Source organism: Gouania willdenowi, chromosome 12 (assembly GCF_900634775.1).
Source record: "Gouania willdenowi chromosome 12, fGouWil2.1, whole genome shotgun sequence".
Classification (NCBI taxonomy): domain Eukaryota; kingdom Metazoa; phylum Chordata; class Actinopteri; order Blenniiformes; family Gobiesocidae; genus Gouania; species Gouania willdenowi.
The window spans coordinates 2,329,895-2,346,822 of NC_041055.1; the positions used below are offsets into that span (position 1 = coordinate 2,329,895).

At 43.8% G+C, this 16,928-nt stretch overlaps 1 protein-coding gene across 2 annotated transcripts; it reads left to right on the top strand.

The window, feature by feature from the left end:
* Nucleotides 1-1,105: 1,105 nt before the first annotated feature.
* Nucleotides 1,106-16,928, top strand: LOC114473239 (TNF receptor-associated factor 2-like). 2 transcript variants are annotated; one of them, XM_028462739.1, is made up of 11 exons: nt 1,106-1,269; nt 3,088-3,297; nt 4,214-4,292; nt 8,754-8,852; nt 11,455-11,616; nt 11,704-11,778; nt 11,960-12,034; nt 12,896-13,462; nt 13,711-13,888; nt 14,128-14,276; nt 15,362-16,928. In XM_028462739.1, the coding sequence occupies exons 2-11, from the start codon at nt 3,110-3,112 to the stop codon at nt 15,578-15,580; spliced, it is 1,791 nt and encodes a 596-aa protein (XP_028318540.1). In that variant the 5' UTR covers nt 1,106-1,269; nt 3,088-3,109; the 3' UTR covers nt 15,581-16,928. The 2 variants fall into 2 exon arrangements, with proteins under 2 accessions (XP_028318540.1, XP_028318541.1); XM_028462740.1 differs by lacking the exon at nt 11,960-12,034.

Genomic DNA, 16,928 nt, shown 5'->3' on the forward strand with positions numbered 1-16,928 from the left:
TACTTCAAGAAACCCAAGCTGAAGGTTTTGGAATGGCCTTCACAGTCTCCCGACTTAAACATTATCGAAAATCTGTGGGTAGATCTTAAAAGAGCTGTGCATGCAAGACGTCCTAGGAATATTGCAGAACTGGAAGCCTTTTGCAAGGAAGAATGGGGAAAAATCCCAAATAATAGAATCCAGAGACTTGTTGTTGGCTATAAGAAGCGTTTACAAGCTGTGATATCTGCCAGAGGGGGTGTTACTAAGTACTGAAGGTACTGATGCTGTAGGGTGCCCCGACTTTTGCACATGCCAAAATTATGTTTTTCATTTTTGTAATTTTGTTCAATTTATAAAATAAAATGTAACTATGCATTAATGTTTCCTGACAATATTGTCTTTTTTTCCCATATACCAGAGAGACAGTAAATATGAATATAACTTTTTAAATATATAAAATATGCTGTTTTTAAAGGGGTGCCCTGACTTTCGCACACAACTGTACATATATGACAATATACAGAAGCTGTCTATAACTTAGATGTGTGTGTGTATATTTGTGTGTGTATACAGTATATAGTGTAAGTAAGTTGCATGTATATAGTTGTTCATTGTGTTAATCAACAATTATATTATATATATATATAGAAACTATTTTAGTGTTAATAACTTTATAATAGTTATATATATATATAAATATATACTATAGTATATGACTATATTACTGTGTATAATTGTCAGTTTTGTGTGTAAATGTCGGCTGTTTGTGTATAAACGTTTGTAGTGTGTAAATAGTGTGTATATAACTGTTGATTGTGTTAATTTTACTGTATATAATTGTCAGCTGTTTGTGTAAATGTTTGTAGTGTGTATATATATATAAATATGTATTAATTGTGTTTATATACATTTGTTTAGTGTAAATGCACACAGATAAGTGTTGTGTATATAAAGTTTACAGTCATCCTCAGTATAGTGTGTGTGTGTGTGTGTGTGTGTGTATGTTGTATTTATAGGGAGTGTAGTGCCACGCCCCCTCCATCTCCTCCTGACCAATCAGCACGCTCCCAGCGCCGCTCTTCTGCCCGTCAACCCCTCGTGCCATCCCACCGTGTGACGTCACTCCCAGTCTGAGAGCGCAATGGCGATGCTGGACAACAACAGCCGTCGCGTCGGAGCCTCGCGGCTCACGTTATGTGGCCGCGGTTAAAGCCCGGCGGCCGCACGCGCACACCCAACACACGCACCGCGCGCCAAAGGTGATCCGACGATGACAGCTTAGAGCAGGTGAGTCCCAGTGTTCCCAGTGTCTCCTCTCCTCCAGCAGCTCTGAAGGGGCGTGGGTACCACTCCTGACCGGAGGAGGCTGATGATAGCTTAGCAACAGCCTCCATGGAGGATGGAGAGGAACACAATGGAAGGAACGCACGACAAATACTGCGTTACTTTTACTTTAGTCTGATCTTTATTGCAACTTTCCTCATTTTCTCACACAAATGTCTTCACTTTCTGCTCCTCACGTGTTATTTAAAAGCTGTGAGAACAACAGGAGGAAACACCAACACTGTGGAGATGTGTTGCCAGGTTGGGTTTATTGTGTCCGAAGGAGGCACAAAACATTCATTTTGAGCATTTTTATAGTTGTTTTGTTAGTCTCTGGAGTCATTTTGTCATTTTTGTTTATTTTGTCATCCCTTTAGTATATTTTTCTGTAATTTCATGTGTGTTTTGTGGTCATTTTGTATACTTTTGATGTTTTTGTGTATTTTTATGTCATTTTGTGCGTTTACCCACATGTGGCCCCTGGGCCGCCATTAAGAACAGTAATTGCGATTCTCTACGTGTCTTGTACATATAGTGGATTCAGCAATAAAGCTGACTTGACTTGACTAATACCTAATGTGACATTAGCATTAATAGCTGTGCACTGTAGAGATGTGTTGCCAGGTTGGGTTTATTGTGTCTGAAGGAGGTGGTTTAGGGCAAGATGGTCAACATGTTATCGCAGCAGGGGCCACAAAATGCGATTGTATCTGATCTGAGGGTCACATGATCAACATTCATGTGAGCGTTAGAATAATGACCAATCGGAGCATTAACATAGTTTGTGTGTTTTTGTTGTTTTGTGTATTTTGTTGGGTTTTTTTTGTGTAATTTTGTTTATTGTGTTGTGTTTTCAAAGTCATTTTTGTATACTTGTTGTTGTTTAATGTATGAAAGGAGTCATTTTATTATTGTGGTCCTTTTGTGTATTTTTCTGTTATTTTTTCTGTTTTTTGGAGCCGTTTTGTCCATTTACTTTATGTGTCTGCTAGTTTACGGGCTTTTTAATGCAGGTTTTTTAAATCTGGCAACACAGTTTCCTCAGTTTATGTTTATATCTATTTTGTTGGGTTTTTTTTTTTTTGTTCTTTTTGTGTATTTTTTGTTGTATTGTTGATGTTTGTTGTTATTTTAATTGTCATTTTGTATATTTCTTTTCATTTTTGTGTATTATGTTGTAATTGGGTATATTTTTCTCTCATTTTGAGTATTGTTATAATTTAGTTTATTTTTGTCATCCTTTCGTGTATTTTTCTGTAATTTCTTGTGTGTTTTGGAGTAACTTTGTATATTTTTTATGTTTTTTTTTGTATTTTTATGTCATTTCATGTGTGTTTTGGAGTAACTTTGTATATTTTTGATGTTTTTTGTGTATTTTTATTTAATTTTGTACGTTTATTTTGGAGGTTGCACAAATTAGACCGACATGTGGCCCCCGGGCCGCCAGTTGCCCATGTCTGAAATGGAATGTCAGATTATATGTCTGTCTGTCCTCTTTATGCATTTTGTACTTTTTATGTGTAATGTTGTTAATTGTTTTCTATTTTCTTTGTTTTTTTAGGGAGTTTTGGAGTCATTTTGTTTGTTTTTGTATTCTCTTTGTTTATTTTTGTCATCCTTATGTGTATTTTTCTGTAATTTCATGTGTGTTTTGGAGTCATTTTTTATATTTTTGATGTTTTTGTGTAATTTTGTCATTTTGTGCGTTTAAAGCATTGTATTAAGAAAACAACATTGTTCAGGAAAACAAACACAAAAAAGTATATATATATTTTTTTGAAGGTGCGACGTCTGACCGGACAGCATGGCCACACAGGAACCGTCCCCTCCCTCGTCCATGGAAAGCAACAAGCCAGGATTCCCAAAGAAAATCCTGGGCAACAAGCTGGAGGACAAACACCTTTGCAACTGTTGCCACAACATACTGCGACGGCCCTTCCAGGCTCAGTGCGGACATCGCTTCTGCTCCTACTGCTTTAACAGCACAGTGAGGTTAGCAGACACGTTAGCATTAACAGCTCATGTGACATTAGCAATAACACCTCATGTCACATCAGCATTAACACCTCATGGGATATTAGCATTAACACCTCACGTGCCATTAGCATCAACATCTTATGTGATTTTACCACTAACAGCTCACGTGACATTAGCATTAACATCTCATGTGATATGAGCATTAACACCTCATGTGACATTAGCTTAATATCTCACGTGATATTAGCATTAACAGCTCATGTGACATTAGCATAAACACCTCACTTCATATTAGCATCAATAGCTATTGTGATATTAGCATTAACACCTCACATGACATTAGCATGAACACATCATGTGACATTAGCATCAATAGCTCATGTGATATTAGCATTAACACCTCATGTAATATTAGCATTAATACCTCACGTGATATTAGCAATAACACCTCACATGATATTAGCATTAACACCTCACATTATATTAGCATTAACAGCTGATGTGACATTAGCATTAAAACCTCAGGTAACATTAGTATTAAAACCTACCGTGACATTAGCATGAACAGCTCACATAACATTAGCATTAACACTTCACATAACATGAGCATTAATAACTAATGTGACAATAGCATTAATACCTCGTGTGATTTTAGCATTAACATCTCATGTGATCTTAGCATTAACACCTCATGTGATATTAGCATTATATTAATAATAATATATAATATAAAACCATTATTCAGTCACACCAGTCACTCACATCACTCATAACCGTGGTGGTAAACTACAAAGTAGCCACAGCTGCCCTGGGGCAGCACCTCATGTGACATTAGCATTACCACCTCACTTGACATTAGCATTAACTCCTCATGCCACATTAGCATTAAAAACTCACGTGATATTCTCCTTGTGTGTGTGTGTGTGTGCAGTAATGGACCACAGAAGTGCAGCGCCTGCATCAAAGAGGACATTTTTGAGGAGACGACGTCGGTTTTGAAACAAGGATGTGTGAGTTAAATGTTCTCTTTCATAACATTTGTTTCAATGTGTCACTATGGGATTTATGCCCCCTGCGACATTACCAGAAGTCCTTTCTCATTCCGCCAATCTGATTGACCGATGAAAGATGTATTCATCTGCCGCCGCTAGTCCCACAAGTAGGGCGGGCGAAGAATACATGGGCATTCTTTCACTTCTTCTCGCTCTGAAAGCTGGCGGTTCCTGATCGATGGCTCGCGGCTCAACTAATCTGGGACACCTGGATGGACTGATCATTGGTTCAGGGCTCAACTAGTCTGGGACACTCGGATGGACTATCCTTCTATTCTGTTTGCCCTTCTGTTCACTAACCCGACCAGTCGAAGCGGATGGCTGCCACCCCTGGACCTGGTTCCGATTTCTTCCTATAAAAAAGAGGGAGTTTTTATTCCCACTGTCACTAAATGCTTGTTCATGTGGATCTTGTCGGGTTCTTTTTTTCTTACTATGGACTCTATGTTTTTTGTTAAGCTCTTTGAGATGACTTTGTTGTGATTTGCGCTATATAAATAAAGTTGAATTGAATTGAAAGCTTTCATCGCAGCAGCTCAACCGTCCACAGGTGGACCCTATTTGGATTCTGCCGCTGGGCGCTATTGTGTATCCTTTCCGTCTGAAGTTTTGAGGTGTGTAGTGCCTTTCTTGCCCCCAAGCTTGGGATTTACACTGCTCCAAAGCCCCCCACGGATGTCGAAGGAAAGGCTAACACCCCGGTCTCCGGCTTTGCTCACCACTGCTCGACTTACCCCACGGCTGTCGAGGAAGACACCGATCCCAACACCTCTGTTGTCGGCTCGGCGTCGACACCACCCTCGTCACCCCACGCCGTCACCAGGTGTTGGCTGTTGCCCTCCGCTAGCTTAGCGGCTTGTTCCCATGCGGCTTGTTCCCATGCGGCAGTGCTAGCTAGCTTCCCCGTCTGCTGCACCCGGGCACAGAAGGAGAAGGATGGAGAAAGCCTCATGCACTGGAGAGGCTAGAAGCTCGGAAGCTCGACTGCAGGTGCGGGTAGTTGGTTTCTGAGCGGGACACGCACCAGGTCTGCTCCAGGTGCCTCGGGCTGGAACACACCCAGTAGGCCCTGGACGCTCCCGGACCCTGCCAACACTGCGTCGGCTTCACTATTAAGAGCCTCCGCAGACAGCTGGCACGCCAGGTGAGCCTATCGGAGGAGGCCTCCATCCTTCTCCTGGTCAACGCCAAGCCTGCCGCCGCTGAGAGCATGGAGACGAGTACCCCCGCTGGGCCCAGTCTGACATCGCCTTTGTTCCTACCCCCCGGAGAGGACTTGGACTGTGGGGACGATGATGACGTCACTTGATGAGTTCCTCATCTCAGAGGACGAAGAGGATGACTCTTTGTCAGAATTTTTGTGAACCCGGCTCGGGTAGAAAAGCCTGCAGCCACTGCCACCTCCACGGAGGGAGAAAGAATCCCAGCCTCTCCTATTCCCGGCTCTGACATCGTAGATGTATGCATCCCGGTAAAAGAGGAAGCGGCTCCCCGCAGCCAGGGGTATGACGAAGCAGATGTTTTCTGTCTTCTCCTAGCTGTTGGAAGAAGTGGCGTGCTCCTGGAAGGACCGGCCATTCACCGACAGGGACGCTGGCCCAGGTGCCTCGTCCTTGGACTGCGAGAACATGGAGGGCCTGGGCCTACTCTGCATCCCTGCAGTGCAGCCGCTGCTGTCCACACACCTGCTCCCCCAGGTCATTGTTGTCGCTCCTCAGGGTGATCAGTTTAAGGGTTTAACCGTCAAGACACAGTTCCTACGGCTGGCCCAGAAAGCCCACGGCCCCGGCTGCGGCTACACCGGCTCTGCCCGCGCACCCCACCTAGGCCAATAAAAAGCAGATGGCAACCTGACGGGGTCCCTCTCTCTCCTCTGGTGATGCGGCTGGACGTTCCCCGTTCGCCAGCCCCGCCTGTTCTGTTCCATTGTGTGCTCCCGGGGTCCCCCGCACCCCCGCCTCCTCGCCACCACGACCCATCCCGATGGCTGCCAGGAGTGAGGGACTGTTTTCTGCAGATATTTTGGTGGTTGCCCCCCAAGATGTGAAAACAGTAGCCACAAACACACACCCACATTCACAATTTATATTACAAATGCCCCGCTGACGCACCCAGGCCAAAGGCCGATGGCACAGCAAATAAAAAACCAGAACAGAACAGTTCACAATAAGTAGCGTGGCGGAGACGCCCGCTGTCCCCTCCATGACCAGGGAGGTGGTCACCACGGACGCCAGCTTAACGGGCTGGGGCGCGGTGTGCGAGGGGCGGTCGGTGAGAGGACGCTGGGGTGCGAGTCTACAGCACTCCCACATCAATTTCTTGGACCTCTCAATGGTGTTCGTCGCACTTCGGCACTTTCTTCCGTTCCTCACGGCGCATCACGTCCAGGTGGGGACAGACAATACGACCACGGTGGCGTATGTCAATCGCCAGGGCGGTTTGCATTCCTGTCAGCTGCACCTGTTGGCGCGCAGATTGATCCTATGGAGTTGCGGCCGTCTCCTGTTTCTCAGAGCAACGCACATCCCAATGATCTTGATTTCATGCACGGGCCTGTTGTCCAGGGGTATGCCGTGTTATGGGGAGTGGAGACTTCAACCGGAGGTAGTGGAACAGATATCCACAAGTGCGCACTGTTTTTCTCCCATGAGCTACTTTACGCGATTTTCCCGCTGGCCCTGGTACCCCCACCCTTGCCAGGGTGAGGGAGCAGGGGCACAGTCTGCTCCTGGTGGCTCCACACTGGCCTGCTATTGCACTGGCTGGCTGAGATTTACTGGCTGCTGCGTACTCCCCCGTCCTCTCCCGCTGCAGAGGGACCTGCTGTCGCAGGCAGGGGGCACGGTGTTTCATCCTCACCCAGAGCGCCTGGCGCTATGGGTCTGCCCCGAATGGCGCAATCTGTCAGCCATGGAGCTTTCACAAAGTGTGATCTTCACGATTCAGAGCTCTAGAGCATCCTCCACTAGGTCTCTATATGGCTGCAAGTGGAGAGTGTTTGAGGAGTGGTGTCACCAGTCGGGACACATCCCTTTTTGGTGTTTAGTGTGGGGATGATCTTGTGATCTTGCTTTCTCTCCAGTGAAATTCTATCTGACGGCTATTGCCGCTTGTCATGTGAGCTTTGGTAATGAAACGGCGAGCCAGCATCCGCTGATTGTTCGCGTTATGAAAGGGGCACACATGCTCTTCCCTGTGTCCAGGCCGCTGGTGCCGCCGTGGGATTTGGCTGTGGTCCTGGAGGGACTTTTTGAGCCGTAGGGATCCGCAAACTTGAAGTTTGTGTCCCTAAAAGCAGTGTTGCTGCTGGCTTCCCTGGCGACGCTAGGATGGTGCTGAAGTTCAACCTGGCATTTGTGCCAAAGGTGCTGGGCTCGTTTTCTCCTATTGATGTTGCGGCTTTCTTTGCCTCACAGGGTGAGCAGAGGCCTCATCTGTCAAATCCATATGTGCGCTGTGCACGCGTATATGGATTTGACAAGAGACTTCAGGAGGAATGATCAACTCTTCGTCTCCTGGGCCCTGCCCCATAGGGGAAAGCTTGTTACTAAGCAACGCCTGTCACACTGGGTGGTGGAAGCGATTTCTTTGGCTTATTTGAGTCAGGGTTTGCAGCCGCCTGTAGGCTTGCTTGCTCATTCGACTCTGGGTTTTGCCAGACCTTGTTCAGGAAATTGTCTGTTCAGGATATTTGTGCGGCGGGGAGTTGGTCCTCGCTCTTCACCGTGTGTGGCACGAGCGATTCTCCTGTCCTGATTGGTGCAGGGCTTGCCCTGCAGGCTGGTGTGTTCCATGCGATTAGCTTGTCTGCATTAAGGAAGCTACCACATCCCATAGTGAGACATCGAAACAAATGTTATGAAAGAGAACTATAGGTTATTTACATAACCCAGTTCTCTGAGTAATATGAGTGAGATGTCTCACAGACAACTCTTTTTGCTGACAGAGCGAGAAGAAGAGCTTACAGAGTGCCGATGTCGTCTCCGCCCGCCCTACTTATAGTAGGTGGGACTAGCGGCGGCAGATGAATACATCTTTTATCGGTCAATCAGATTGGCGGAATGAGAAACGACTTTTGGATATGACGCAGGGGGCATTAATCCGATAGTGAGATATCTCACTCATATTACTGGGGTAATGTAAATAACCTATACTTTTTAATGTAGTTATAGTCAAACAGTGAGACTGAAAATCTGATGAATTTAATGCATTTATTACTCTATTTAAAATGATATTCTTTTATGTCTTTTGTGTTTGGTTTGAGGTTTTGTAGTTACTTAGTTCAGTTATAAATGTCTTTCTGTCCTCTGTTTGGACCCAATCATCTTTAGTTTGGCTTTCCTGTGAAATGAAAGGACACGTTACAGATAAAAGGTCTCAGACTTAGTGAATCTTTCTGCTCCTCTGCTGGTGTCTCAGGCCTTCCCCGACAACGCGGTTCGACGGGAAGTGGAGAACCTGTTGGCAGTGTGCATCAACGAGAGCTGTGGATGGAAAGGCAGCATCAAGGAGTACGAGGTGTGTCCAGGTTTCTCTACTCACTCTTATGAAGGAGACATTTTTTTTCACTAATGACAAATCACTGACTGAAATTTATCAAATATTTTGTTGAATGTTAAGAATTGACTCAGTTGGTTGAAGACCACCTTCTCATTGATCTTGGCCATGAATGGAAGGTTCTGATTGGTCTATAGTTAGCCAGTATAGAGGCATCCAGTGTTCTCTTTTTTAACAGAGGTTTCACAGCAGCTACTTTCAGGGATTTTGGTACGGTGCCTGATTGGAATGAGCAGTTAATTATCTGACACAAATCAGTGACAATTGACTTTACAACAGTTTTAAAGAAGTTTGAGGTATTGTGTCAAGGCAACACGTTGATGGATTCAGCTGTTGAACAGTTTCCTCTCTTGTTTTTGGGTTCACTGTAATAAACTCCTACATTGTAGTTGACTCATCCCTCAGTGGTTGAAGCTGTTCAAGCTTTTTGTTATTTTGCTGGTTTGTTCTGATGTTTGACCTTATTGATTGTATTTTTTTTATTGAACTTTACAGCTAAATCATTGCATTTTCCAGTTGACAGTAATTCAGGGGCTATCTGATCTGGGGGGGGGGGGGGGTGTGAGGTTTTCAATTACAGATAACAATGTGCAAGAGTTGTTGTCATTGTTAGCAATAATTTCAGAAAAATATTGCTGCCTCGCTTTGAACAAGCCATCATTGAATTTAAATTTTTGAAACATTACTCCCATTTCTGCCAATTTTCCATCAAATTGCAATGCCTTTTCTGCACATGGCACATACATTGAGACATCATTGACACTTTTAACCTCTTCTCACTATATTTCATGTTTATTTTTGACAATTTAACCACATTCATGATTTGTCACGCCCATTATTTGCTAGTTTAAATACATTTTTCCTACTTTTTAAATTACAATAACCCAAATTTTCACCACTTTTAAGCCAATATTGAAGTCTTTTTGTGTTTGTTTTTAACTACTTTAATTTGCAATTTTTAACTAATTTTTGTGGTTTCCAATTTCACCACCTTTTCCACCATATTTGGTCACTTTTAACCCATTTTATTTCTGATTAAAACAAGGCTTTACATCTTTAAGATGACTATAATAATAATAAACTGACTGGATAACAGTGGATATTATTCAGATGAATAGAACAGTGGACCATCATTTTGCTGACTTTATGGATGGGCTCCAAATAGCTCTCCCCTTATGACTGTTCTTGTCTGTGTTCAACAACCTTCAGCTACAGTGGGGGGTCTCTGGGACCTTTTTTTTGGGCAGACATGGGCAACTGGTGGCCACATGCGGTCCCCAAAGTAATAATAATAATAATAATGCATCAATTTTATATTGCGCTTTATCATAGACACTCAAAGTCGCTTTACAGAATTAAGGGATTATTTTTTCACTTCACACTTAGTGGTGGTAAACTACTGTTGTAGCCACAGCTGCCATGGGGCAGACTGACAGAAGCGAGGCAATACAGGTAAAGTGCCTTGCCCAAGGACACAATGACAGATACCACTGAGGTGACTGTCCCCCACTGTCGCACCTTGAATTCTCAGTGGTCTCCCATCCAACTATTAACCACGCCCAGACCTGCATAGCTTCCGAGATCTAACGGGATCGGGCAATGACAGGCTGGTACAACATACAAAATGACAGAAAAATACTCAAAACAAAGGCAATAATTAATTAAAAATACAAATAATTACAACATTGCAGGAAAATACAGTAAAACACAAGAAAAACACAGAGAATATTCAGAAAACTACTACAAAAATGAACAAAACAACAACAGTAATATACAAAATGATTAAAGAAACTATACAAAATTACAGAAAATGACAAGAAAAACATAAATATGACTCTACAAGCCCACAGTACTAACAAACAAGGGAGCAAAACAACATCAAAAGTTCACAAAAAATACTCCAAAAAATGCAAAATGACAACAAAATGCACAATATGACTCCAAAAAACATTCATTTTACAGGAGAAATACACAAAAGGACTACAGAAATGCACAAAATGTAATCATAACAAGCAAGACAACAACTAACATACACAGAATGACAGAAAATTACTATAAAAACTCTTTGCTCTTTCCTGTATTAATGCTCAGATTGGTCATTATTCTAAATGCTGACATGAATGTTGAAAATGTAGCTCTTCCATCACATCCATCACATTTTTGTGGCCCCTGCAGTGATAGAAGTTGATTCAGGGGAGGAAAGTGGTGGGACGTTTCTCAATGAGAAGTCTCACTACCAACAGGGAAGGTCCCAGATTTATCAGTGGAAAGACGCTAAATATAGACACAGACGACCAAACCGGATCCAGTCCTTATATGGACCTGATCAGCTGAAAGCATGAAAGATTTCAGTAAAATGTGAAGAGTTATGGTAAGAAATAAAAATAAAAATAGTGAGTGGAAGCGTGATTGAGGGCGTATGTTTCTAAAGAGGAGGAACTCCCAGGAGAGTAAAGAGTGCAACAACCATCCGGTCTCTGCTACTGCTTCATGCATTAGAGATGATCCATGTGAGGAGTCTGAACCCTAACCCAGCTCCACATCCACCTCCACCTCTCCACAGGTCAACCACGAGGGGAAGTGTGAGTTCATGATTGTCCCATGTCCGTCCTGTAAGGAGCGAATCCGCTTCAATGAGCAGGAGCGCCACAATGAGCGTGAATGCCCGGAGAGGACGCTCAACTGCAAGTACTGCAAGGAGCCATTTCACTTCAAAAACATCAAGGTGAGTACAGTAATTATTTATCTACAGCCACAGCAGCAGCTTTAAAGAGACAGTGCGAGAAAACCCAGCTCCGCCTCTGTTCTACAGGCACACGATGAGATCTGTCCAAAGTACCCGATGATCTGTGAAGGCTGTGCTAAGAAGAAGATTCCTAGAGAAAAGGTATGACGGAGAGGTGCCAGTCTGTGTCGCTATCTCTATACATCACTGTCTATCTATCTATCTATCTATCTATCTATCTATCTATCTATCTATCTATCTATCTATCTATCTATCTATCTATCTATCTATCTATCTATCTATCTATATCTATGGCTATTTATGTGATTGTTTCTGTCTACAGTACGTGGATCACATTAAATTCTGCGGGAAGTTCAGGACTCCGTGTCGATTTCACGTTGTTGGCTGTGACATGTCTGTAAGTCCCTGACCCATCTACGTTGTTTACATACAGTTAGACATGTATGAAGGACCAGGATGTACTGTATATAATACATACACAGACATGTATAAAAGACCAGGATGTGTTCAACACTGCATGGAGCACCAATAAGTTAACACATCAGAGTGGAACCCAAACTATGATTGTATGTCCTGCACAGGGACAATGAAAACTACAATAATTGCATTTTCTGAAGAAAATGCAAGTGAGGAAGCAGGTGCTGGCCTGTGTTGCGCTGCATTAGCTTAGCATTAATTAAGCATTAGCATTAGCTGGCATTAACATTAGCATTAGCTTAGCATTAGCAGGTTAGTGCCATTCTAATGCTAACCTATAATTAACCTAACAATAGCATTAGCTTACCCTTAGCAATAGTCCAGCATTAGACTTAACCTAGCTTTAGCATTCGCTTATCAATAGCATTATCCTAGCATTAGCACTAACCTATGCTATGCTAATTAGCATTAATGCTTAATAAACATTAACCTAGCATTAGCTAAGCATTAACCTAGCAATAGTTTAACATTAGCAGTAAGGTTGAAACGAGGTGAAAGTATTAGCTGAACATGTTAAAAGTTGAATGATTTGTAATTTCTTTGGAGGTAAAGAAAAGTGGAGCATCTCCACTAGCTTAACCAGTTTTTCCACTAAAAATGGGATTGGAGCTGAAAAATCAATGCAGTTTCACAAAAAATGTAACAACTGAAAAAGTTTAAAAGTTACTAATTATAAAAGTGATAGCATAAATCTCAGGATTGTTTTGATGACTCATTTGTCAAAATCAGACTCTGTTAATATAAATACTGATATTGTGTTGCTTTTTTTCTCTTTGTGAAGGTGGAGAAGGAGAAGATTCATGACCATGAGCGTGCCTTTGCCTACGAGCACCTCAATCTGCTGCTGCACTACATCATGGGCATGAAGGTGAGCATGGAGGGCCTCCAGCCTCAGGGCCTAGAAGTGGCCGGACACAAGCTGCTGGAGCTCCAGCAGTCCCTCCGGGAGCTCGAGGCCAGAGTCTCCCAGCTCAGCACCTCCAGCTCTGGGCCTCCCGTGCAGGGAGCCTCCGCCGCCACCGCCTCCTCCTCATCCTCCAGCTCCGGCCCCCTCGCCCCAGCGCCCCTCCCGCCACCCCCAACGCTGGCCCCCACCCTGTCCGTGTCCACCTCTTTCACGCCCCTGCCCAGCTCAGTGGGGGCGGCCCTGGAGCTGCAGCTCCACAGCGAGAAGACCAAAGTGGCCGAGCTGGGCCGTCGCTGCACCGAGCTGGAGGTGAAAGCTGGAACCTTTGAGAATGTGGTGTGTGTTCTGAACCGAGAGGTGGAACGATTCGCCACCACCATGGAGGCCAGCAACCGTCAACATAAACTAGACCAGGACAAGATAGAGGCTCTGAGCAACAAGGTGGGTTAGTAGGTACCAATCCTCCTCATAGCCAATCAAAGAGCTCCATGGAGAGAGGGAGGAGGGATTACTAGTTGTTAATTCAACTAAATAATTACTAACATTGGTGGTAGTAGTTAATTTACCTAGTCAATTACTAAGCAAAGGTAACTTGTAGTTAAGTTAACTAGTTAATTACTAACCAGATGTAACTAGTATTTTAGTCAGTTTGTGGTTAACTAATGTGTTGTTGTGCCGTGGCGCTGCAGGTGCGTCAGCTGGAGAGGACGGTGGGTCTGAAGGACCTGACCGTGGCTGAGATGGAGGGTCGGCTCAGGGAAATGTCCGCCACCACCTTCGACGGCGTCTTCGTCTGGAGAATCTCAGACTTTGCAAAGAAGCGTCAGGACGCCATCGCAGGCCGCGCTCCAGCCATGTTCTCACCGGGTATCCTCCCCCTCCACACTTACAGAAACACACAAACACGTCACTACTAGTAGTAGCATGTAAAATGAAACTGACTATATGTCAAACTGGAGTATTTGTCGTTCAACTAAATTTACGATTTTCACAGAACAAGTAACAAGTCGGTCGCAAGTTACAATGGGCACCATTTAAACCATAACACTGGCTGGGATGTAGGGCGGTGTAGTGTTGTTGATATGTCAAAAATCTCTGTCTTCCAGCCTTCTACACGAGCAAGTACGGCTACAAGATGTGTCTGCGCATCTATCTGAACGGGGACGGGACGGGGCGTGGCAGCCACTTGTCCTTGTTCTTTGTGGTGATGAGGGGACTGAGTGACGCTCTGCTTAAATGGCCCTTCAATCAGAAGGTAAGACCTTCTTATGAGGGACCGCTCGGGTTCTGATCAGCCTGGAATGCTTTCAGGGCAACAGTTCAATGGGGGTCGCCATCCATTCTTACTCCGAAGATTGGGATACTTATTGTATTCAGCCCGTGACCCCCAAAATAAAGGTTCCAGAAAGCAGGGACCCCCAATGTGGAGGAACAGTCATGTGTAGACAGGACCATGATAGCCACATTTATTTATTCATCTGAATAATATCAACTGTTATCCAGGAACGTTTACTATTATTATAGTCATCTTAAAGATGGAAATCCTTGTTTTAGTCAGAAATAAAATGGATTAAAAGTGACCAAAAATGGTGGAAAAGGTGGTGAAATGGAATTTTAATAACAACAAAAATTAGTTAAAAGTTGCAAAATAGAGTAGACAAAACAAAAACAGACAGAAAAAATGATCAAAATGGCTCAAAGAGTCAATATTGGAACAATTAGTTTAAACTGGCAAATAATGGGCATGACAAATGGTGAATGTGGTTCAATTGGCAAAAAAATAAGCATGAAATATGGTGAAAAGAGGTTAAAAGTGACAATAATGGGTCAACATATGTAACATTAGGTGGAAAATTTGTGGAAAGTGTTTATAAGTGCCAAAATATCTTGAAAGTGGAAAAAAAGAGCAAAAAAGGCATTTAAATTGGATGGAGAAGTAGCAGAAATGGGAGTAATGTACCAAAAATGCATTAAAAGGAGTAAAAATATGGCAAGAAAAGGTGATGAAAATAGGTTAAAATATGGCAAGTTTGGTGTATTTGCAAAAAAGGTTAAAGGCCTCAAATTATTATTTCTTTAAGGCATCAAAGGGCGTCCTTACACCAAGGTTGAGAACCCCTGCTGTAGATGAATGCATAGAAGTGTTTTTACTTCAACCTTTTACATCTTTTTTCCATCAAATGATCTTTGATTTATTGATCTATGAGCAGCTTTAACCACGGGAACTAAAACCAAACCCTGACTGATGACATTCTCTACGATGGAGATATTCAGCCGCTACTACTACGTTTGATGAGCAATGACGATCAATGACCTGATGGTGTGCTCTCCCACCCACAGGTGACCCTGATGCTGCTCGACCAGAGTAACCGCGAGCACATCATTGACGCCTTCCGTCCCGACGTCACGTCCTCGTCCTTCCAGAGGCCCGTGAGCGAGATGAACATCGCCAGCGGCTGTCCGCTCTTCTGCCCGCTCTCCAAGCTTGACACCAAGAACTCCTACATCCGCGACGACACCATCTTCATCAAAGCCATCGTGGACCTCACAGGCCTTTAGAGGTCATTGAGTTACCGTATGTGTGTGGGGGGTGGAGGGGGGGCGGACACCGGAACAGCCAGCTGTGTGAGGCTGGCTGTTCCATCAAGGTGGTCTGTTGTACCGTCGGGTCCTGCAGCTTTTTGCAGAGACAGATTGAAGCATGCTCAGCTCGCAGGCACCACATGCTGCACATTCCCCGTTTCTTTGGACATGGAGATGTTTGGGTTGACGCAGCAGAGCAGAGCAGAACCGCGCCGGGTCGGTTGTAGCGTCAAGCAGAGACGGAGTCAGAGCGATATGGTCCCTCCTTCTTTTCAGGCTTTGGGTTTTGGATGGGAAAGTGCTGGCTAAAGCCAAAGCTAGCAGTAGATTAGAGCTTGGCTTGGTGCAGTTTTTGCTTCTTCTTCTTCTAATTCTTCTTCTTCTTCTTGCAGATTGTGGATTTTGTGAGCTTTTCGATTCCAGTGTGGAGTGAACTTGCATAGACAAACGTGGAGTTATGTTTGGAATAAAATTTACAGGCATCTACACAAACTTCTTCTCAAGCTAAATGCATGGCAGGTTCCTCGTTTACTGCAGCCATCAGTGATGGTGGACATTGCCTGTATGTCTTTTTTGGAAATAGGCTATTATCTCTGTGTGAAATGGGTGTATTTGTTCGTATTAACAAGGGAGGGAGGGGAGGGGGGAGTATCGCTGGTTCTGATTGGTGGTTTGGTACATCTGTGGAAGATACAGTGAAGTTATCAAGGAGTCAGGGCAGCTTGCACGTCAAGCCCGAGAATGCTCACCCAGCTCACATCTCGACACATCTGAGGTTAGCGCAGATCTTCACCAAACCAAGGAACGATCCCATCCTTCTTTTACTGTCCATTACATTACTCAACGTGTTTCTGCTGCTACGAGATAGAATACTACTAACGTGACTCTATTATAGATATATACATATATATATAAATGTCAGTGCAGATATCCATGAGTTAGGTGTGCGGAGGTAGAGTTGTTGGAGGCTGGTTTGTTGTCGTAGGTTTTCTAACCGTATTTATTGCTGGTCGTGTTTAGGTGCAGCCCACAGAAGTGTTACTTTTTACTTGTTCTTACTGGTTTCCAACCAAAAGAGGCAACTTGTCTCTAACTGGGGGATATTAATGGCAAAGCTGTTTGGAAAATGGGAAGTTGTTGTTAACACTTTGCTTGATTTTTTTACATAAGGCTGACATTACGCTGTCATTAGCATTAATAAGGTGTCATGACGGCTGTCAGTAAGTGTTGTTCCCTAAATTATGTCACCTTTGGAGCTATGTTGGCATTTTAAGGGTTAGGTAGGATTAGATAGGTTTAGGGTTCGGGGTTAGGGTTAGGTAGG